The sequence below is a fragment of the Rhincodon typus genome, chromosome 5, assembly GCF_021869965.1.
Source record: "Rhincodon typus isolate 14 chromosome 5, sRhiTyp1.1, whole genome shotgun sequence".
Classification (NCBI taxonomy): domain Eukaryota; kingdom Metazoa; phylum Chordata; class Chondrichthyes; order Orectolobiformes; family Rhincodontidae; genus Rhincodon; species Rhincodon typus.
The window spans coordinates 3685510-3709733 of record NC_063336.1 but is presented as its reverse complement, the minus strand read 5'-3'; the positions used below and the strand labels follow the sequence as shown (position 1 = coordinate 3709733).

At 43.3% G+C, this 24224-nt stretch overlaps 2 protein-coding genes across 2 annotated transcripts in view; both read right to left on the bottom strand.

The window, feature by feature from the left end:
- Positions 1–24224, bottom strand: part of LOC109930964 (dynein axonemal heavy chain 8-like) — a 2199840-nt gene that overhangs the window by 1542005 nt on the left and 633611 nt on the right. The gene's annotated exons all lie outside the window — the stretch shown is intronic.
- The window catches only part of LOC109918465 (dynein axonemal heavy chain 8-like), an 876900-nt gene that overhangs the window by 440747 nt on the left and 411929 nt on the right, over positions 1–24224 (bottom strand). The window contains exon 24 of the mRNA XM_048596621.1: positions 8575–8679. Within this exon, the coding sequence (XP_048452578.1) occupies positions 8575–8679 (105 nt within the window). The remainder of the gene's footprint in view (positions 1–8574; positions 8680–24224) is intronic.

Sequence of the window (24224 nt, the reverse complement as noted above, 5' to 3'; positions counted from 1 at the left end):
ACTCAAGCCTCTCATGGTGCTCTTGAAATTGGCTTCAGGAAAACTAACTTTGTAACGGGAAAAGAGAAAGGTCAGTTTTTTTTTCATTCTGGATTGTGTGCTGATCCCTGCTTTATTATTCTCCATCACCATATATACCATTACCAAAGATTTGCCAAAATTCTCTGAATCCCCAAAACGTTGAGGGGTGTGGATTTCTATTGAACCTGTAAGAACTTATTTAACAGGCATTTAATAACAACAGTTATTTAATTACTCAGGATGTAAATTCATGATTCCTTTATGGTAGATTGAGTGGCAGAGATAACCTTAGGAACATAGGAGTTAGAAACAAGTGTGGGCCATTTAGACCTTTGAGGCTGCATCACCATTCAATAAGATTGTGACTGATCTCTTTAGGATGTCAGCTCTACTTTCTGTATTTCATGATCTTTAACTGTCTTGTGTATCACAAACCTAGCTAACTTAGACTTTAATAAATTTAAAGACCCAGGCTCTGTAACCTTCTGGAACATAGAACATAGAACAGTACAGCACAGTACAGGTCCTTCGGCCCACGATGTTGTGCTGACACTACTATTATCCTACTAAGATCAAACTACCCTGCATACCCTACATTATGCTGTCCTCCATGTGCCTATCCAAGAGTCGCTTAAAAGTCTCTAAAGTACCTGCCTCCACTACCACTGCCGGCAGCGCATTCCACACGCCCACCACTCTCTGTGTAAAGAACCTACCTCTGACATCTCCCCTATACCTTTCTCCAATCACATTAAAATGATGCCCCCTCATAGTAGTCATTTCCGCCCTGGGGAAAAGTCTCTGGCTATCCACTCTATCTATGCCTTTCATCATCTTGTACGCCTCTCATCATCTTGTACACCTCTATCAAGTCACCTCTCATCCTTCTTCGCTCCAATGAAAAATGCCCTAACTCCCTCGACCTTTTCTCATAAGACCTGCCCTCCAGTCCAGGCAGCATCCTGTTAAGTCTCCTCTGCACCCTCTCTAAAGCTTCCACATCCTTCCTATAATGAAGTGACCAGAACTGAGCACAATATTTCAAGTGTGGTCTAACCAGGATTTTATAGAGCTGCAGCATAACCTCGCTGCTCTTACACTCACGTAAAGAATTCCACAGGCCAATAACCCTTTGCTAGAACAAACTTCTTCTCATTTCTCTCTTAAAAACAAGGCCTCCCAGTCTTAAAATACACCTCCTAGTTTCGGTTTCTTCCACCAGAGGAAACATCCCCCACATATCCAATGCCCTCAGACTTGAACATCCTTCAATATGGTGCACTGACCTTTACATAGCCAAGGCCAGGCGCCAACTCTCTGACACCTCCTCCTACCGCCCCCTTCGACTATGACCCCACCCCTGTCCACCAAACCGTCGTCTCTCAGACCAAACATAACCTCATCACCTTAGGTGACCTCCCACCCACAGCCTCGAACCTCATCGTTCCCCAACCCCACACTGCCCATTTCCATCTCCTTCCCAAAATCCATAAACTTCCCTGGTTGACCCATTCTCTCTGCCTGCTCCTGCCTCACTGAACTCATCTCCGCTTACCTCGACTCTATTTTCTCCCCCTTGGTCCAGGAACTCCTAACCTATGTCTGGGATGCCACCTACGCCGTCGACCTCCTCAAAGACTTCCAAGTCACTGGCCCCCAACACCGCATCTTCACTATGGACATCCAATCCCTGTACACTTGTATCCCCCACGCAGATGGCCTAAAAGCTCTTCACTTCTTCCTCTCCTGCAGGTCCAACCAGTCCCCCTCCATCAACACCCTCATCCACTTAACCAGAACTTGTCCCTACCCTGAACAAATTCTGTGTTAACTTCTCCCACTTCCTACAGACTAAGGGAGTGACCATGGGAACCTGCATGGGCCCAAGCTATGTCTGCCTCTTCGTAGGATGCATGGAACAGTCCCTTTGCCACTGTTACACTGGCACTATCCCCCACCTCTTCCTCCACTACATCGATGACTGTATTGGCACTGCTTTGTGCTCCCATGAGGAGCTTGAATAGTTCATCAACTTTACTAACACCTTTCACCCCAACCTCAAATTCACCTGGAATCTCCAATACCTCCCTCTCCTTCCTGGACCTCTTTGTCTCCATCTCTGGTGATGGCCTCGAAACTGACGTCTATTTCAAGCCCACCAACTCCCACAGCTACCTGGACTACACCTCCTCTCACTCACCTTCCTGCAAAAATGCAATCTCCTACTCCACATTCCTCTGCCTCCGGCGCGTCTGCTCCCAAGATGGGGCATTCCACTCCCAAACATCTAGATGTCCTGCTATTTCAAGAACGTAACTTCCCCCCTCCGGTGATCGAAAATGCCCTCAACTGCATCTCTTGCATTTCCCACACTTCTGCCCTCACACCCCCTCCCAACAAAAATGAAGACAGAATCCCCCTGGTCCTCACATATCACCCCATCAACCTCCGCATTCAGCATATCATTCTCCGCCACTTCTGCCGCCTACAATCTGGCACCACCACCAAAGAAATATTTCCCTCCCCATCCCTATCTGCCTTTCGTAGGGACCGGTCTCTTTGCGACTTCCTCATCCGCTTCACACTCCCCACTAACCCCACCACCCCCAGCACCTTTCCCTGCAACCGCAGGAGGTGCTATACCTGCCCCTACACCTCCCCCCTCACCTCCATTCAAGGCCCAAAACAAACCTTTCATATCAGACAGGGATTCACCTGCACATCTGTCAACATGGTCTACTGTATCCGCTGCTCCCAATGTGGCCTCCTGTACATCGGTGAGACCAAGCATAGACTTGGAGACCGTTTCGTAAAGCATCTGTGCTCTGCACACAACAAACGACAACACCTTCCGGTCACCAGCCATTTTAACTCCCCCTCCCACTCCCTGGGTGATATTTCCATCCTGGCTCTCCTCCAGTGTCACAATGACACCATCCGCAAACTAGAGGAGCAACGCCTCATATTCCACCTCGGGAGCTTACAGCCTGATGGCCAAACAATGGAATTCATCTGTTTTAAAATCTCCCCAATCCTGGCCCATGTCCAAGCTCCTCTCTCAGCCCAGCCTCCTTGACCTGACACAATCTGTCCATCTTCTCTCCCACCTCTCCGCCCCTCCCATCCCATTGACTAATCCCCACCACTCCCTACCTGTACTCACCGACCACCATCCCACCTACCTTCCCCAGCCCCATACCCTCCTCTCTTTATTTATTTGCCAGCTTCCTACCCCTTCCCCATTTCTGAAGAAGGGTCCTGACCCGAAATGTCAACTTTCCTGCTCCTCTGATGCTGCCTGGCCTGCCTGTGTTCCTCCAGCTCCACACTGCGTTATCTCTGACTCCAGCATCTGCAGTTCTTGCTATCTGTCTCAAGACCCTCTCTTGTCCAAACTGCACTGGATATAGGCTTAACCTTTCTTCACATGCTAAGTCCTTTATCCCAGAAATGAGTCAAGTGAACAGTCTGTGAACTGCTTCTGAAACAATTAAACAGTTTCAAATGAGACTAAACTGTGCACAGTACTACAGTTGTAATCTCATTGTTCTTATATTCCATTCCATCCTAATCACTTGCTATTCTGATACAGCAGCATGTCTGCAGCAAGTCTCAGACAAACCAATACACTAATTCTAATACAATTGGCATGCTGTGTATGCTCGTTAGCAGAAAACATTATTTTGTTCTTTTATGGGATGTGGGCATCGCTGACATGGCCAGCTTTGGCTGCTCACCCATAAATAGGCTTAAACTAGGTTGTTTATTCGGCCATTTCAGACAGTTGTTCAGATTCAATTGCCTCTTTCGTCAGGCTGAAGATATATAAGTTTGAATATACAAAGGAACAGATATTTCCCTGTTTAAGGTGAGAACAGAAACATTTAAAAAGGACCTGAGAGGGGTAACTTTTTCACACAGAGGGTGGTATGTGTATGGAACATGCTGCCAGAGAAATTGGTGGAGGAAGGTACAATTATGACATTTAAAAGGCATATGGATAGGTACATGAATATGAAGGGTTTAGAGGGATATGGGCCAAATGCTGGCAAATCGGAGTAGGTCAGATTGGAATGTCTGATCGACAGGGAAAGGGTCTGTCTCCGTGCTGTATAACTCTATGAGTCTACAATCTCCTTACTAGCATTTGGGCTTGTGTCAAAATTTGGTGGGCTGACCACAGATTAGACAAGTAACAGCCTGAGACAGTCGTACTTGTGGAATCATATCTTACAGATAATTTCCAATGTATCACCATCACCACTGTTGTATATAGTCTGTCCCAGTGGCACTGGAGTAGGAAGTCATGAAGGAGTCACCCTGGGTGTCCTGAACATTAAGTTTGGACCCTGTGAAGTTTCATGTCACCAGGTCAAACATGGGCAGGGAAATCTCCTTCAATTACTACCTTTAATATCTACCTCATTCCCTCTACTGATGAAACAGTGCTTCTCCATGTTAAATACCACTTGGAAAAGCACTAAGGGTGGCAAGGGGTAAGAATGTACACTGGGTGATGGACTTCAGCTCCATCAAGTGGCTTGGTAACACCACTTTTAATCAAACTAACCAAATGCTTCTGGGCTGACCCTATTGGTCAGATGGTGAGGGAACCATCAAATGTGGGAGAGTAGTGGTGGAGAGTTTTCAAACTGGAGGCCTGTGATCAGTGGTGTGCCACATGGATCGGTGCTGGGTCCACTGCCTTTCGTAATTTATAGAAATGATTCGGATATGAATATAGGAGGTATGATTAATAAGTTTGCAGATGACACTAAAATTGGTGGTATAGTGGATAGAGAAGAAGGTTACCTCAGTGTACAATGGGACCTTGATCAGATGGGCAAATATGCTGTGGAATGGCGATGTAATTTATTTTAGATAAATGTGAGGTGTTGCATTTTGGAAAGGCAAATCAAGGCAAGACGTAAACACTAAAAAAGGCAAGGTCCTAAGGAGTGCTGCCAAACAAAGAGACCTTGGGGTGCAGGTTCACAGTTCCTTGAAAGTGAAGTAGCAAGTAAATAGGATAGTGAAGAAGGCATTTGGTATACTTGCCTTTATTGGTCAGTGTATTGACAATAGGAATTGGGAGGTCATGTTGTGGCTGTCCAGGACATTGGTTATGTCACTATTGGAATACTGCATGCAGTTCTGTCTCCCAGCTATGGAAGGATAAGTACATAAGAACTAGAAGCAGGAGTAAGCCGTCTGGCCCTTCGAGCCTGCTCCGCCATTCAATAAGATCATGGCTGATCTTTTCATGGACTCAGATCCACTTACCCACGTTCTCACCGTATCCCTTAATTCCTTTATTTTTCAAAAAAAATCTACCTTATCTTTAAAAACGTTTACTGAAGTAGCGTCAACTACTTCACTGGGCAAGGAATTCCATAGCTTAACAACCCTCTGGGTGAAGAAGTTCCTTCTCAATTCAGTCCTAAATCTGCTCCCTCTAATCTTGAGGCTATGCCCTCTTGTCCTAGCTTCACCTGCCAGTGGAAACATCCTCTCTACTTCTATCTTATCTATTCCCTTCATAATTTTATATGTTTCTATAAGATCCCCCCTCAATCTTCTGAATTCCAATGAATATAATCCCAATCTACTCAGTCTCTCCCCATAATCCAACCCCCTCAACTCCGGAATCAACCTAGTGAACCTCCTTTGCACCCCCTCCAGTGCCAGTACATCCTTTTTCAAGGATGTTGTGAAACTTGAAAGGATTCAGGAAAGATTTACAAGGATGTTGCCAGGGTTGGAGGATTTGATCTAGAGGGAGAGTCTGAATAGGCTGGGGCTATTTTCCTTGGAATGTTGGAGGCTGAAGAGTGACTTTATTGAGGTTTATAAAATCATGAGGGGCATGAATAGGGTGAATAGCCAAGGTATTTTCCCCAGGCTAGGGGAGTTCAAAATTAGAGGGTATAGGTTTAAGGTGAGAGGGAAAAAGATGCAAAAGTGATTTTTTTTCACGCAGAGGATGGTGCGTGTATGGAATGAGCTGCCAGAGGAGGTGGTGGGGAAGCTGGTAAAATTACAGCATTTCATAGAATCCCTACAGTGTGGAAGCAAGTCATGTGGCCCAACAAGTCCACAACACCCCTCTGAAGAGCATCGCACCAAGATCCATTCCCCTACCCCTGATTTCCCATGTCTAACCCAACAAACCTAAACATCCCTGGGTACTATGGGCAATTTAGCATGGCCAATCTACCTATCCTGTACATCTTTGGACTGGGGGAGGAAACCCACACAGACACAGGGAGAATGTGCAAACTCCACACAGACAGTTACCCAAGGCTGGAATTGAACCTGGCGCTGTGAGGCAGCAGTGCTAACCACTGGGCCACTGTGCTGCCCCATTTAAAAGGCATCTGGATGGGTACATGAATAGGAAAGGTATAGAGGGATATGAGCCAAATGGGATTCAATTAATTTAGGATATCTGATCGGAATTGGAACGAAGGGTCTGTTTCCATGCTGCACACCTCTATGACTCTAAGACTCTTACCAATAAGAAGAAAAATCTCTTTGTCATTGTCACCGCCAATCTACCTGTCATGGATGCATCTGTCCATTTCAATATTGATAGGAGGGACCACCACATGTCATTGTGGAGACAAAGTCCTGTCGCCGTATTGAGGATGCCCTCCACAATGTTGTGTGGTGCTGCTGAAATGATAAACTGTCTTGATTTCAAACAGATCTAGGAAATCGACGTAGGTGACCCATGAGGCAATATGCACCATCAGCAACAGTAGAACTGGTTTCAGCCAAAATATGTAATGTCATGGCTTGACACATCCCCCACTCTAGCTTCTAACCAGGGATCAACCCTGGTTCAATGAACAGTGTGAGATCGCATGCCAGGAACAACACCGTGCCTACCCAAAAATGAGGTGTAAACCCGGTGAAGTTACAACACAGGACTACTTGTGTGTCAAACAGCGTAAGCAGCAGGAGACAACAGAGCAAATCGATTCCACAACCAATAAATCAGATCTAAGTTCTGCAGTCCTGTCACATCCAGCCATGCATACTGTGGACACTTAAACATCTCACTGGAGGAGAAGACTCCACAAATATTTCCATCTTGAATGAAGGGGGATCTTAGCAAATAACTGTCAGCCAGAAGTGCTGAATGGGAGATCCATCTTGGCTTCCTCCAGGTTTCTCCATCATCACAGATGCCAATCTTCAGCCAATTTGATTCACTCCAATGTGACATCTGGAAATGGCAGAAGGCGCTGAATACTGCAAACAGGTTAACTCCTAACAACAATCAGAAATCATATGAAGATGTGCTCCAAAATTAGCCAAGGTGTTCCAGTACATTTACAAAACAGGCATCTGTCTAGAAATGTAAAATGTTGCTCAAGTATGTCCCGTACACAAAGAGCAAGTCAAATCCAACTTGCCTATCATTCTCCTGTCAATCATCATTAAAGCATTAGTAGGTTCCATGACAATACTATCAAGCGGCTCTTATTCAGCAATATCTGGCACACAGTTTGGGTTCCACTATCGGGCAATTCAACTCCTGACCTCATTATAGGTCTGTCCCAAAAATGAGACCTTGATGTCAAGAGCAATCACTTTCACCTCACCTCTGGAATTCTGCTCTTTGTCTGTTATTAAACCAAGGCTGTAATGGGATCAAGAGTTGACTGGCCCTGGCAGAACCCAAATTGGGCATTAGTGAGCACATTATTGCTGAGCAGGAGCAGCTCAATAACACTGTTGATGACACCTTCCAATACTTTAATGATGATCGAGAGTAGACTGTTGAAGCGGTAATTGGCCAGGGTGCATTTGTCCTGTTTTGTTTGTACAGGACTCATCTGTGATAGGATTCTATATCCTTGGGTAGATGCCGGTGTTGTACCTGTACGGGAACAGCTTGGCTAGGGGCATGTCAAGTTCTGGAGCCCAAGTCTTCAGCACTATTGCTGAATGCTGGAATGTTGTCCAGGCCTTTGCAGTATCCAATGTCTCCAACTGTGTCTTGATATCATGTGGAGTGAATTGAATTGGCTGAAGACTGGTGTCAATGATGCTAGAGACAACTGGTTTCACTTTTCAGGACCAAGGGTGGCTGCCTTCAGGCTATTCATGACTTTGAGTAATATACAGAGAGAAATAATGAAAGATGATTTTAATCTTCATGGTGATTTGGGTTAATCAAGTTGGAAAGGATTGCTGCCACCACAAATTCAGAGTCCTTGAGGGATAGTTTCCGAGAGCAATGTCATAGAGCCAAACAGGGAACATGCTATCTTGGGTCTGGTAACGGGTAATGAGGCAGGTTTAATAAATGACCTGAGAGTAAGTAAAAATCTCCAAATCAGTAGTGATCATAACATGATAGAATTCAATATCCAGCTGAGACTGAGAAACCTGGTCACAAATAATTTTGTTTAACTTAAGGAATTACAATGATACGCATATATTTAGTAATTAGTTCATAATATTATTCAATATGAAATTTCCCATAGATTTTCCATTGACGATTTCTAACATATTATTTGAAGATAAAGGTACAATACTCACAGCTTTGACTTGTAATTTATTGAAAAAGTATCGAAGAGTATCTACTTCTTCTGTTTCCTCCTTTGAAATCTCCATTCCATATTTATTCAGGATGCTGTATGCTTCCTTCATAGAAAACAGTAATAAAAGGTAAAATCCAGAAATGATAAGATTTGTACTATGATATATCAATATTAATGAAACACAAGTTCTAACAGAATATTTGATTCAATATGCAATTGATCGGTGGCCCATCAGTTACATCACACAACTGGATTGCAGGAATATAGAGAATATTTGAGAAGTAAGACAGAGATTTTCTACTATTCTAGTTTGTTGCATATTGCAAAAATTGTGGGCATCACTTTCACCTCACCGAAGTGGCAAGATTAATAGCGAGCATGATAACTTAATTGGGTGACAGAATTTCAGCACTGTGAAAAGTTCTTGCATCTAGGTCCTCCTTCTCAGATAGCAATCAAATTCTTGTCGTCGGGCAGATAGAAGCCTATAAGCATGTATTTGCATCTTACTACTTAAAAAATTCTTTAACTTCTCCATCACAATTAACTTCTCAATCAAGGAAGTTTAAAAAATGCATTTTGACATGGCTCGCCAGCATCCAGGAGACCAATATCTCTGATACCTTTCTATTTCAGCCAGGTCTCCCTTATTAGATTAACAGCTCCAATCAAAGAACTCATATTCTATGAGTTACAGCTGGCTGACTTTGTTATAATCACCATTCCAGCCATCTTTTCTTGACCTTAACTTTACATTGAATTGGTTCATCCGCATCAGGCGCTCTCACGGTCAATTGTGTTAGTCTCCCTGGACTATTTATCGACAAAATTGCATAATGGTAATCCATCAGCCTCAGCAGCCTTAGGCAGGATCAGGCATGATTTAATGGCTTAGAGGCAGCAATGGTGGAAAGTCTGGGAGAGGATAAATGTAGGCTTTAAAGCAAATGGATTTTGGCAACATTGTGGTTTAGCTGTTTGTCTAATGAGCCAAAGTGGGAAAGGAAGGGACAGAGAATAAACGGTAACACATAGGGTCATGGTGGAAATGGTGAAAAAGGAAAATTAATGGTTTTTTCCTGAAATGCACTTAGTATTCAGAACAAAACAAATGAATTAACTGTACAAGTACAGTGTGTGGGGTATGATCTTACAGCCATTAATAAATAACTACAAAAAAGGAGGGAGGCAAAAAAACAGGTAACTATAACTTGATTTAGCCTAACACGATTGTTCAAAAAATGTTGGCATCTACTGTTTAGGAAGTCACAGCAATACATTTGAAAATTATGGTCTAATCAAGCAGAGTCAGCATGGCTTCATGAAAAGGAAATCATGTCTGACTAATTCCTTAGAGATTTTTGAGGTAGTCTCAACCAGAGTGTAGAGAGGTGAATCAGTGGCTGTGTTGCAATGGCCTAGTGGTATTATTGCTGGACTGTAAATCCAGAGACCCGGATAACATTCTAGGGACCTGGGCTCAAATCCCACCACAGCAGATGGTGGAATTTGAATTCGATAAAATACCTGGAATTAAGAATCTAATGATGACCATGAATCCATTGTCGATTGTCGGGAAAAACCCATCTGGTTGACTAATGTCCTTTAGGGAAGGAAACTGCCATCCTTACCTGGCCTGGCCTACATGTGACTCCAGACCCACAGTAATGTGGTTGACTCTGAACTGCCCTCTGGGCAATTAGGGTTGGGCAATAAATGCTGCCTAGCCAGTGACGTCTTCATCCCGTTAATGAAGATTAAAAAAAAATCTGAACTTCCAGAAGGCTAGATACCTCACCAAGGGTTAAGTCATAAGATAAGACCCCATGGTCTTGGAGGTAGTATATGGCATGGATAGAGGGCTGGCTAATGGACAGGAAACAGAAAGTGGAGTTAAGGGGTTAGTGACCTGTAACCAGTGGGACTCCACAAGGATCACTGCTTGGACACTGTAGTACTGCAGTAAGTGAGTAGAAAGGCAAATTGTAAAGGCAATACAACAGTATTGAGACTATACAGTGTGGAGCTGGAGGAAACAGCAGGCCAGGCAGAATCAGAGGAGCAAGGGAAGGGGTCCCGACCCGAAAGGTCAGTTTTTCTGCTCCTCTGATGCTGCCTGGCCTGCTGTGTTCCTCCAGCTCCACACTGTGTTGTCTCTGACTCCAGCATCGGCAGTTCTTACTATCTCTGAGTCAGTGTTGAGACTAGTTTGTTGCATGTTGTAAAAATTATGAGTATGATTTTCACCTCACTGAGATGGCAAGAAGAATAGTGAGCATGATATCTTAATTGGGTGACAGAATTTCACTCTTGCAAAAAACTCTTGCATTTAAGTCCTCCTTCTCAGAGAGCAATCAAATTCTTGACATCAGGAGGATAGAACCCTATTAGCATGCATATGCATCTTGCTACTTAAAAAACTGTTCACCTCCATCAGGATCAACAATCAGGGAAGCTTAAAAGATGAATAAGTAGGCAAAAGTTGACAAATGGAGTATAACGTGAGGAAATGTGAAGTTGTTCATTTTGAGAGAGAATAAAAGAACTGTATAATGTAAATGGGAAAAGCTGCAGAAAACAGAGCATATCCAATAGAGGACGGCTGAGACACTTCGCTTCTGTGAGGTGCATTCTGGGAGAAGTCGCAGCAGTCGCCACGATTGGTCAGCGTGGTGAGGAAGAACCCAGTGTGAGGAACAGTAAGACCCTAACGTAACATTACTGTAGTGTTTCCATCTTCTCCTCCTCTAACCGAAAAAAAGAGAGAGAGATTTAGGACGTTTATTGTAACCAAGAGGATATTTGGTCTGCTTGTAAAGATTGCATTATAATTTAAGTAACCAGTTAGTGCAACTAGTTGGTATAAGTGCAGGCTTAGGTGAATACTGGGCTTCAGTGAGTAAGGCAAGGTAAAATTCTTTTATCTTTCTTGGTGTAAAGAGGCAGAGATGGCAGTTAGGGCAGTGGTGTACTCCTCCTGCCAGATGTGGGAGATCAAGGAATAGTCTAGTCACTGATGACTATGTCTGCAGGAAGTTTGACTTGGCTGCAGCTCCCAACAGACCACATTGTTTGGTTTACACACTGAGGAGCATACAAAGGGCAGAGAGTGTGATAGACACTAGTTTACAGGGAGGTGGTCACACCAAAAGTTCAGTCAGGTAGATGGGTGACGACCAGGACAGGCAGGCATATAGAGCAGGAGTCTCCTGTGGCTATTCCCCTTTCTAACAGCTTTACCATTTTGGATACTGTTGGGGGGATAGCCTCTCAGAGGAGTATAACAGCAGCAGCCAGGCCTGTGGCACCACAACTGGCTCTCTGTAGAGCAGGGTCAGGCAAGATCCAAGCGAGTGATAGTAGTCAGAGACTCGCTAATTAGGGGCACAGACAGGCATTAGGGCAGACAGCAGAAAGAGAAAGAGTTTGAACTTCAGGAGTTGGCAATTAGACAGGAAAGTTGACTTAAAGGATGGAGATGAAGGTGGGAGGTAGACATAGTGAGGAGGATAGTGAGGATGAGCAAACCCATCGTAGCCAAATGCCTGGTGGGGATCTGTTTAAATATATCCAAGCATTGCCTAGATTTGATGAGAAGGATGTAGAAGCCTTTTACATCTCATTTGAGATAGTGGCTAAACAATCAGATCAAGGGTCAAATTTTACATCAAAATTATTCACGGAAGTTTGGATAGCTTTGGGAATAAAACAGTTCAAATACACTGCATACCATCCAGAATCACAGGGAGCGCTAGAAAGGTGGCATCAAACTTTAAAGGCCATGTTAAGGGTTTATAGTCAAGACTATCCAGATGATTGTGATAAAGAATTCTGTTTGTACTTTTTGTTATTAAGGATGCACCAAATGCATCAACCAAATTCATTCCATTTGAATTAGTTTTTGGGCAAGAGGTGAGAGGACCACTGAAATTAATTAAGGAGAAATTGGTGAGTCAGAGTTCAGGGACCACATATTTGGACTATGTCAAATTTTACTGAACATAGAACATGGAACATAGAACAGTACAGTACAGGCCCTTTGGCCCATGATGCTGTGCTGAAATTTTACCCTAAACCTAAGGTCTATCTAACCTCCATCCCTAACTTATACTATCATCCATATGCCTATATAACAGCAGCTTAAATGCCCCTAATGAGGCCGACTCCACTACCCTCTCCGGCAATGCATTCCACATCCCAGCCACTCTCTGAGTAAAGAACCTACCCCTGACGTCTCCCCTATATCTACCTCCACTCACTTTAAAACTATGCCCCCTCGTAATAGCTACCTCCACCCTAGGAAAAAGTCTCTGGCTGTCCACTCTATCTATACCTCTGATCATTTGTACACCTCTATGAGGTCACCTCTCATCCTTTGTTGTTCATAGAATCCCTACAGTGTGGAAACAGGCCCTTCAGCCCAACAAGTCCACACCGACCCTCAGAGCATCCCACCCAGACCCATCCCCCTATAACCCACTTAATCTACACCTCCCTGAACACTATGGGCAATTTAGCATGGCCAATCCACCCAGCCTGCACATCTTTGGACTGTGGGAGGAAACTGGAGCACCCAGAGGAAACCCATGCAAACATGGGAAGAATGTGCAAACTCCTCACAGGCAATTGCCTGAGGCTGGAATCGAACCCAGGTCCCTGGCACTGTGAGGCAGCAGTGCTAACCACCGTGCCACCCCAAAGAGAAAAAGCCCTAGCTCTCTCAACCTTTCCTCGTAAGACCTTCCCTCCATTCCTGGCAACATCCTGGTAAATCTCCTCTGCAACTTTTCCAACGCTTCCACATCTTTCCTGTAACGAGGCGACCAGAACTGGACACAATACTCCAGATGTGGCCGAACCAGGCTTTTGTATAGCTGGAGCATAACTTCACGGCCTTTGAACTCAATCCCTCTTTTAAAGAAAGCTAACACACCATACGCCTTCTTAACAACTCTATCCACCTGGGTGGCAGCTTTCAGGGAACTGTGGACATGAACCCCAAGATCCCTCTGCTCCTCCACACTGCTAAGAATCTTTCTGTTAACCCTGTGTTCTGCTTTCAAGTTTGTCCTTCCAAAATGAACCACCTCACACTTTTCAGGGTTAAACTCCATCTGCCACTCCTCAGCCCAGCTCTGCATCCTATCAATGTCCCTTTGTAACCTAGAACAGCCCTCCGCACTGTCCACAACGCGACCCACCATGGAACGATTAACTAGAGCAGGGGAGTTGGCTAGCAGCACTTAAAGTAGCACAGCATGTGTTTAAACAGGAAGCAGATAAGAAATCAACAGCTTGCAATTTTGCCAACGGAGATAAAGTGTTAGTGTTACTTCCAGCGGTAGGTGAACCTTTAAAAGCGAGTTTTAGCAGACCTTATCAAATCAAAACATGATTGAGTGAAGTGAATTACTTGATAAGATAGAAAGAAATCTCACAGACTATGTTATGTGAATATGCTCAATAGGTATTTTGATAGGGAAGGAAAGCAAAAGGAGAATGTGTTACTGGTTACAACACAGAATGGATAATCAAGTTCAGAAGATTCTGAATTGGACATTCCTCAAATTAAATTAGACACTGAGGAAGTTCACAAAAATTGGGATAAATTATTGAGTTACCTTACAGAGGAAAATCAAAATGACCTGAAAGAGTTATTACTGTCGCATGGGAAGAGATGTTGGAATAAGCTGGGAAGTACTAATTTATTTATGCATGATGTAGATATAGGAAATGCTGTTTCAGTTAAGCAACATCCTTATAGACCTAACCCTCTAAAGTTGGCACAGGGTTAAAAAAAGATTGCACGCATTCTCCAAGTCAACATAATCGAAATGAGTTGCAGTGACTGGAGTAATGGTGCCAAAACCAGATGGTACCCAATGATTATATGTAGACTATCACAAAGTCAATGCAGTTACAAAGTCTGATGCATATCTGATTCTAAGTTTGGAAAACTGTATTGCAAAGGTAGGGCAAGCAAATTATATTTCTAAATGGGACTTACTCTGACGATACTGACAGGTACTTTTATCCGAAAGAGTGAAGATAATTTCAGCTTTCGTAACATCAAATGGGCTGTACCAATTTAAAGTCATGCCATTTGTTAAGAAAAATGTGCCAACCACGTTTCAAAAATTAACCAATAAAGTCATTTCTGGATTACCCAATTGTGTGATATACATTGACGACCTGATGATTTTTAGTCAGACATGGAATGGACATTGGCAGCATTTATCAGAATTATTCAATCGACTTCAGGAGGCAAATTGGTGATAAACCTGGTTAAGAGTGAATTCGCCAAAGCCCAAGTCACATTTTTGGGCCATGTTATTGGACATGGACAGATGGCCCCATGGAATGCAAAAATAAGGGTTATTAGCGAGTTTCCCATTCCATCAACAAAGAGAGCAGTACTAAAATCCCTGGGATTGAGTGGGTTTTATCAGAAATTTGGATCAAATTTTAGCAGTGTGCTTGCTCCACTGACTGATTTATTTAAGAAATGCAAAAAATTTCAGTGGATGGCAGACTGTCAGAAGGCATTTGACAGCCTGAAAACTGTGTTAACCACTGCCCCAGTATTAGCCACACCTAAAACCATTCAAGGTGGCTATCGATGCAAGTAATGTGGGTGTCAGTGCTGTATTCTTACAAGAAGACGATGAGAGGTAGAAAGACCTGTTGGGTATTTTTCCAGGAAATTGAATATTCATCAACAGAAATAATCCATGATTGAGAAGGATGCCTTGAGCTTGGTGTTGGTGTTGAAACATTTCAACATTTATATTACCAGTAAAGTGTCTCAGACAATTGTATATACTGATCGTAACCCATTAAAGATTTTGGAGAAATTTAAGGACAAAAATTCCAGATTATTTAGATGGATCTTATTACTGCAGACATTCAATTTGAAAATTATACATGTGGCAGGACAAGAAAATGTCATTGCCAACGCATTGTCGCAATTTGGATGAAGACAGACGTAGGCATTCGGTGACAGGAGTAAACGGACTGAAATAGAATGTAGTCGTAAATGTTTGCATGTTTAGAGTCACTGTAGTGTATATGTATTGTAGAGTACCAATAGAGTAAGACTAAGGGTTTTAAAATGAAGCCATTTTTGTATATTGATGATAACAAGGTGTAGAGCTGGATGAATACAGCAGGCCAAGCAGCATCAGAGGAGCAGGAAAGCTGATGTTTCAGACCTAGACCCTTCTTCAGAAATGGTGGTTCATTTTTTAAAGGCAGGGGGGTGGTGTGACAATGCTGTCACTTTAAAAAGGTTATTTTACATAGAACATAGAACATAGAACAAAGAACAGTACAGTACAGTACAGTACAGGCCCTTCGGTCCATGATGTTGTGCTGACCTATTATCCTACTAAGATCAATCTACCCTGCATACCCTACATTTTACTATCCTCCATGTGCCTATCCAAGAGTCCCTTAAAAGTCTCTAAAGTATCTGACTCCACTACAACTACTGCTGGCAGCGCATTCCACGCACCCACCACTCTCTGTGTAAAGAACCTACCTCTGACATCTCCCCTATACCTTCCTCCAATCACCTTAAAATTATGCCCTCTCGTTATAGTCATTTTCACCCTGGGAAAAAGTCTCTGACTATCCACTCTATCTATGCCTCTCATCATCTTGTAAACTGTTATCAGGTCACCTCTCATCCTTCTTCGCTCCAATGAGAAAAGCCCCAGCTCCCTCAACCTTTCCTCATAAGACCTGCCCTCCAGCCCAGGCAGCATCCTGGTAAATCTCCTCTGCACCCTCTCTAAAGCTTCTGCATCTTTACTATAACGAGGTGAGCAGAGCTGAACACAATATTCCAAGTGTGGTCTAACCAGAGTTTAATAGAGCTGCAGCATAACTTCACGGCTCTTAAACTCAATTCCCCTGCCAATGAAAGCCAACACACCATACACCTTCTTTACAACCCTGTCAACTTGGGTAGCAACTTTGAGGGATCTAAGGACGTGAACCCTAAGATCCTTCTGGTCCTGCACACTGCCAAAAATCCTACCATTAACCCTGTCTTCCACATTCAAATTCGACCTTCACACTTTCCTGGGTTAAATTCCATCTGCCACTTCTTTGCGCAGCTCTGCATCCTGTCAATGTCCCATTGCAACCTACAACAGCCCTCCACACTATCCACAACTCCACCAACATTTGTGTCATTGGCAAACTTACTAACCCACCCTTCCACTTCCTCATCCAAGTCATTAATAAAGATCACAAAAAGCAGAGGTTCCAGAACAGATCCCTGCGGAACACCACTGGTCACCGAGCTCCAGGCTGAATACTTTCCATCTACTACCACCCCCTGTCTTCTACTGGACAACGAGTTTTGTATCCAGACAGCCAAATTTCCCTGAATCCCATGCCTCCTTACTTTCTGAATGAGCCTACCATGTCGAACCTTATTGAATGCCTTTCTAAAATCCATATATACCACATCCACTGCTCTACCTTCATTGATGTATTTTGTCACATCCTCAAAGAATTCAATAAGGCTTGCGAGGCATGACCTGCTGTCCTCACAAAGCCATGCTGACTATTTCTAATCAAACTGTGCTTTTCCAAATAATCATAAATACTATCTCTCAGAATTCTCTCCAATAAATTGCCCACCACAGAAGTAAGAATGACCGGTCTGTAATTTCCAGGATTATCCCTATTCCCTTTCTTGAACAAGGCAATGACATTTTCCACCCTCCAATCTTTCAGTGGACAGTGAGGATGCAAAGTTCATTGCCGAAGGGGCAGCAATCTCTTCCCTCGCTTCCCGTAGTAACCTTGAGTATAGCCCATCTGGCCTAGGGGACTTATCTATCCTCATGTTTTTCAAAATTTCTAGCACATCCTCCTTCCTAACATCAACCTGTTCAAGCATATCTGCCTGTTTCCGCTGTCCTCACAAATGTCAAGGTCCCTCTCACTGATGAATACTGAAGCAAAGTATTCTTTAAGGACCTCCCCTATCTCCTCTGAATCCACACACGAGTTCCCTCCACTATCCCTGATTGGCCCTACCCTCAGTCTGGCCACCCTCTTGTTCCTCACACAAGTATAGAAAGCCTTGGGGTTTTCCTTGATCCTACCCATCAAGGTTTTCTCATACTCCCTTCTAGTTCTCCTAAGTCCATTCTTCAGTTCCTTCCTGGCTACCTTGTAGACTTCTAGAGACCTGTCCGATCCTTGCTTCCTCAACCTTAAGTAAGCTTCCTTCTTCCTTTTGACTAGGTGCTCAACATGTCTTGTCATCCAAGGTTCCTTCACCTTATCATCCTTTCCTTGCCTCAGTGGGACAAACCTACCTAGTATCTGTAGCAACTGCTCCCTAAACAACCTCCACAGTTCGTACATTTGCCTGAGAGCATCTGATCCCAGTTGGTGCTCTGTAGTTCTTGCCAAATAGCATTGTAATTCCCCCTCCCCCAATTAAATACTTTCCCATACCATCTGCTCCTATCCCTCTCCATGACTATAGTAAAGGTCGGAGAGTTGTGATCACTATCACTGAAATGCTCTCCCACTGAGAGATCTGATACCAGACCTGGTTTGTTGCCAAGCACCAAATCCAATATGGCCTCCCCTCTAGTCGGCCTATCTACATATTGAGTCAGAAATCCTTCCTGGACACACCTGACAAAATCTGCCCCATCCAAACTATTTGCACTTAGGAGGTTCCGGTCTATATTAGGGAAGTTGAAATCGTCCATGACAACAACCCTATTACCTCTGCACTTTTCCAAAATCTGTCTCCCAATCTGTTCCTTAGTGTCTCTGTTGCAAATGGGGGGATCTATAGAAAACTCCCAATAAAGTGACTGCTCCTTTCCTGTTTCTGATTTCCACCCATACTGACTCAGTGGAGAAAACCTCCTCCACGACCTCCCTTTCTGCAGCTGTGATACCATTCCTGATTTGTCTTGGTTTTTTTTGAAGAGAAGTTGTAAAGGCAGAAGTGATGAAGAGTCTAGGGAGTAACATTTTAATAATGGAAGGGGAGTGACCTGTTCTCCCAGTTCAGGTTTATTTCTAGTTTTTTTAGCTGTATCAGTCGCAAAATGTTTTGAGTACCAGAAGTTTTGCAAGCTTCAGTAGAAGATTCCTTTGACTTTCTCTGAAATGTCTCTCTCTCTAGATGTTGTTCCCTCCTGCCTGTAAGATTCTGTGTTTGAATTTACCTTTTTGCCAATGGGTATGTTACAGGATGTTACTATACTGGAACACTTAATTAGTTAAGTTGCTGTATCAAGTCCGTTAGGTTTTCCAAGTTACTCTTGTTGCGAAGTTGGGTAGAATATTTATGGATTGGAAGGCAGGACATTGGAATTTGATGTCTGTAAAGTGATAGAAGGAGCAGAGTGTGTGTTTTTCTAGACTTGGTGATTAAACAAAAATGGGCTGGTGTGCAGAGAGCTCCTGAAATTGAAACATTGTATCAAAAGATTATGTGGTTAATAACCCAGGTAGTGGCTTGTTTTGTTGTTATGGCAACTTTCAAAATCAGCCAATTAATTTAAACCAGCCACTTAGAAACTAAAAACCAAATAATTTAAATCTGAAGGTTTTGACAACCTAGGAACAATCTTATTGTAAGAAATTAATAGGTCATCAAGGGTATAAAAAAAGAGGGCATTTGAGAATCAGTGTGAGAGCGAACAGCCATCTGAGGAGAAACTCACTGGGTCTCACAGAAATCTCTAAGCACTCTGAGTAAGCACCATCTAAATGAAGGTAATATGGCACTCTTAGCTAATATGCCTGACACAAGAATTTGATGGAGGAAAGCATTCCTGACTGAAGAGTAACGGAGAAGGCAAAAAACATTCCAGAAGACTTATGCTGGCTGTAATTTTGAGAAATTAAGCTTTAATTTTTTTTATTAATTTGGTTTACATAAGAAGAACTTGTATCTACTGGAACAGCATACCATTGGAAATTTGTTTTATTCAGGAATAGTTAATAGTTAAGGGGGAATTGTTCTGTATGTTAGTAGTTCTGTTAATTTTTTAACTGTTACAGTTAGATAAATAAATTGTTTCTTGTTGATTGTAGAGTGACTGTCAGATTGGGAGGGGAGAGGCAGGTTTCCCACTTTTCACATTTCCTTTAACAGATTATGATGCAAAGCCACCATCTCTGGGTGTTTCGGTTTTAGTTATCAGAGAGGAGTCATCTCCACTTCATTACACACTAAATTGGGTGGCACGGTGGTTCAGTGGTTAGCACTGCTGCCTCACAGCACCAGGAACACAGGTTCAATTCCAACTTTGGGTGACTGTCTGTGTGGGTTTCTTCCAGGTGCTCTGGTTTCCTCCGCACAGTCCAAAGATGTGCAGGGTAGGTGGATTGGCCATGTTAACTTGTTTGTAATGTCCAGGAATATTTGGGTTAGACTTGGGGAAATGTAGGGGTCAGGGTGGGATGCTCTTCAGAGGCAGCAGTGTGGATTGTAGGGTCAAGTGGCCTGTTTCCACACTGTAGGGATTCTATGGATAAATTCTGCCTTCTTTTGTTCACATTTCAACTGTAGTATTTAAATAAATTTTGTTTTTCTTAAAGCCAAGGGAGTTGACCAGTTGTACCACACCTGGAACACCCACTTCACATCTGCCTTTAAAATAAGAAAAAGTTAGGGTCTAGGGTACCTTCTTAAAATATTTTAAGCGGGTCTAGCCTGGTCCATAACACCTCCACAAAGAATTCTAACAGATTTGTCAGGCATGACATCCCCTTGACAAACCGTGCTGACTCCACCCTAATTTACAATGCACTTCTAAGTGGTCTACAATCTTACCCTTAACAATGGACTCTAAAATCTTACCAATGACTGAGGTCCGGCTAACCGATCTATAGTTTCCTGTCTTCTGCTTCCCTCCCTTCTTAAAAAGGGGTGTTACATTGGCCACTTTCTAATCCTCGGGTATCCTCCCTGACACCAGTTATTCCTGAAAGATCACCTCCAGTGCATTTATAATCTCGTCAGCTATCTCCTTCAGAACACTAGGCTGTAGTCTAACTGGTCTGAGCCATCTATGCACCTTCAGACTTTTCAGCTTCCACAGCATCTTTTCCATAGTAACGGCCACTACACAGACCTCTGGCCCCAACTCTCTTGAAGTTTTGATATATTGAAAATGCTGAAACAATCCATGTCCAAATGCTCATATCCAGTTTTGGCTGATAGGTGGCAATAACATTAATGCCACATAATTGCCAGGGAATGACCGTCTCTAATAAAAGACAAGCAAACATCAGCATGGACGTTCTGTGTATTATCATTAACATCCTGGAGGTTACCATTGAGCAGACACTGAACTGGATTTGCCATATAACTATAATGGCTACAAGAGCAGATCAGAGCCTGGAATGCTGCAGCCAATCACTCACCTCCTAACTACCCAAAAACTGTCCACCATCTGCAAGGCATAAGTCAGGAGTGTGATGGAATCCTCTCCACTTGCGTCGATGAGTCCGAATTCACTGAAGAACCTTGACACTCTCCAGGACAAAACAGGCCAGTTAATTGACACCACATCCACAAATAAGCATTAGTTAAGCCGCATTTGGCATCTCATGTGCAGGCCCCCTAGGAGCATTGATATACAGAGGAATCTTGAGGCGAAAGTCCATAGAACAAGTGAATAAGGTGGTAAAGAAAGCATGCAGCATGCTTGCCTTTACTGATAAGCATGCTGAGTGCAAAAGTTGGAAAGTCATGTTTTAATTTGATTTATTATTGTCACATGTATCGAGATGCAGTGAAAAGTATTGTCTTGCATGCTATCCAACCGAATCATATCTTACATAACTACATCGGGGTAATATAACAGAATGCAGAATATAGTGTTGCAGCTACAGAGAAGGTGCTACAATCTGAAGTCCCCACCTGCTCCAAGAAGATGGGAAGTCAATGGCCTAGGGTATTATCGCTGGACTGTTAATCTAGAGACCCAGATAATGCTCTGGGGTCCCCGGTTCAAATCCAACCATGGCAGATGGTGGAATTTGAATTCAATAAATATCTGGAATTAAGAATCTAATGATGACCACAAATCCATTGTTGGGGAAAAACCCATTTGGTTCACTAATGTCCTTTCAGGAACGAAACTGCCATCCTTGCCTGGTCTAGCCTACATGTGACTCCAGACCCACAGCAATGTGGTTGACTCTTAACTGCCCTCTGGGCAATTAGGGATGGGCAATAAATGCTGGTCTAGCCAGCAATGCCCACATTCTATGAATGAATAAAGAATAAAGGAAGACCACCATCATCCTGGTACCAAAGAAAACACCTGCAACATGTCTCAGTGACTACTTCCTAGTGGCTCTGACCTCCGTAATTATGAAGTACTTCAAGAGGTTAGTCATGGCCCACATCAATTCTAGCCTCCCACCTTGTCTCAATCCCTTGCAATTTGCCTACTGGCGCAACTGGTCCACGGTAGATACTTTTCATATCGTGCACCATCCTGGTGAATCTCCTCTGCACACTGTCCAGTGAAATCATGTCCTTTTCATAGTGTGGCGACCACAACTGCGCACGGTATTCCATCTGTGGCCTAACCAGCATTTTATAAAATTGTAACAAGACTTCCATGTTCTCATATTCTATGCCCTGGCTAATGAAGGCAAACATCCCCATGCCTTCTTCACCACCCTATCTATCCATGCTGACAACTTTAGGGATCAATAGACTTGTACAGCAAGTTGTTTTGAGAATATTGGGCAATGTCAGGAACCAAAGATGATTCCAACAATCTGCCAGACAACCAGTTTGACTCTCAAATCAGGAATTGTTGCCATCTAGTTTCTCACTATTACCTGGGATTTCAGCAATCTGCATATAAAATGTGGTAAGATTATGTAACACCGAGACATTAATGTATGCAAATATGGCCATTGTCACTTAAAAGCAAGGTTGTCATCTAGCTGTTGAAAACTTCAGGGGGAAGTTTTTTTGTAATTTTTAAAAATGTTTTAATTCTTATCGTATTCACCCAAATTTCTTGAAATTATACACACTGTTCAGACAGTGGGAAAAATCTGCCATCACTATTCCACTGAAAATCAGCATGAGTGGCTTTCAGGATAGAAGGAACAGAAAGTGTGACTTCAGGACAACAGAATAAAAAGACTACTCATAGCATGGCATGGGAGGGCACTGACATCATATGCCTCAAGGATGGAGAAACAAAGTCCTAAAGTCACATTGCCACACTGAAAGTGCAAGCACGAGTTATTGAAATACATAGACCTTTTTATAGGCTTCTTACAATTTTGCAGCTTGTATATTTAGACCATAAGATAGAAGAGCTGAATTAGGCCATTCGGCCCATAAAGTCTACACTGCTACTCCATCATGACTGATATGTTTCCCAGCCCCATTTTCCTGCCTTCTCCCCATTAACCCTCGAACCCATTACTAATCAAGAACCTACCTATCTCTGTCTTAAATACACTCAATGACTTGGCTTCCAAAGCCTTCTGAGGCACTGAATTCCACATCTTCACCAGAATCTGGCTGCAGAAATTCATCCTCGTGTCAGTTCTACAAGGTAGTCCCTTCCCTCTAAGACTATAGCCTATCTCTCCTACTAGTGGAAACATCTTCTCCATGTCCACTCATTCCACACCTCTCAGTATTCTGTAACTTTCAATAAGACACACCCTCATCCTTCTGAACTCGCAAACCTCAACCACTTCTTGTATGTACTATGACATCCCTTTAGAATTTTAAAGAACTCAATCAGACCACCCATCTTTCTTAAAAAGTCAAAACAACAGAAATCAAGTTTAGGTTGCCTGTTCAATACATTTAACTCTAATCTGCTGTATCATGCTCGTGAATTTGCAGCATACCCATAACAAGGTAAATAAATCTGTCATTAAATTTCTCACCAAAAACTGAACAGACCACTTCAAATTGAGTTTGGATAAATCTCTGTACGAAGGAAGTGTCATTTCCTCACTTCCTCCGGTCCACACAAAAGATCTTACACTGCTGAAAGTTTCCAGAAATTTCTATGAAACTACTGTTTGCTTCTGATAGGCAGCTTTGTTATTTTGTGGTAATAACTAATGAACCAGGACCACAATTTCAGTATTTATGTGATCTCTGCTTCAAAACAGTCCAGATAACATAGTTAGTGATAGTAGGAACTGCAGATGCTGGAGAATCCGAGACAACAAGGTGCAGGGCTGGATGAACACAGCAGGCCAAGCAGCATCAGAGGAGCAGAGAGGCTGACGTTTCGGGCCTAGACCCTTCATCAGAAAAGGGGGAGGGGAAGGGGGTTCTGAAATAAATAGGGAGAGAGTGGGAGGCGGATAGAAGATGGATAGAGGAGAGGATAGGTGGAGAGGAAACAAACAGGTCGAAGAGGCGGGAATGGGGCCAGTAAAGGTGAGTGTAGATGGGGAGTTAGGAAGGGATAGGTCAGTCCAGGGAGGACGGACAGGTCAAGGGGGCGGGATGAGGTTGGTCGGTCGGAGATGGAGGTGCGGCTTGAGATGGGAGGAGGGGATAGGTGGGAGGAAGAACAGGTTAGGGAGGCAGGGACAAGCTGGGCTGGTTTTGGGATGCGGTGGGGGGAGGGGAGATTTTGAAACTTGTGA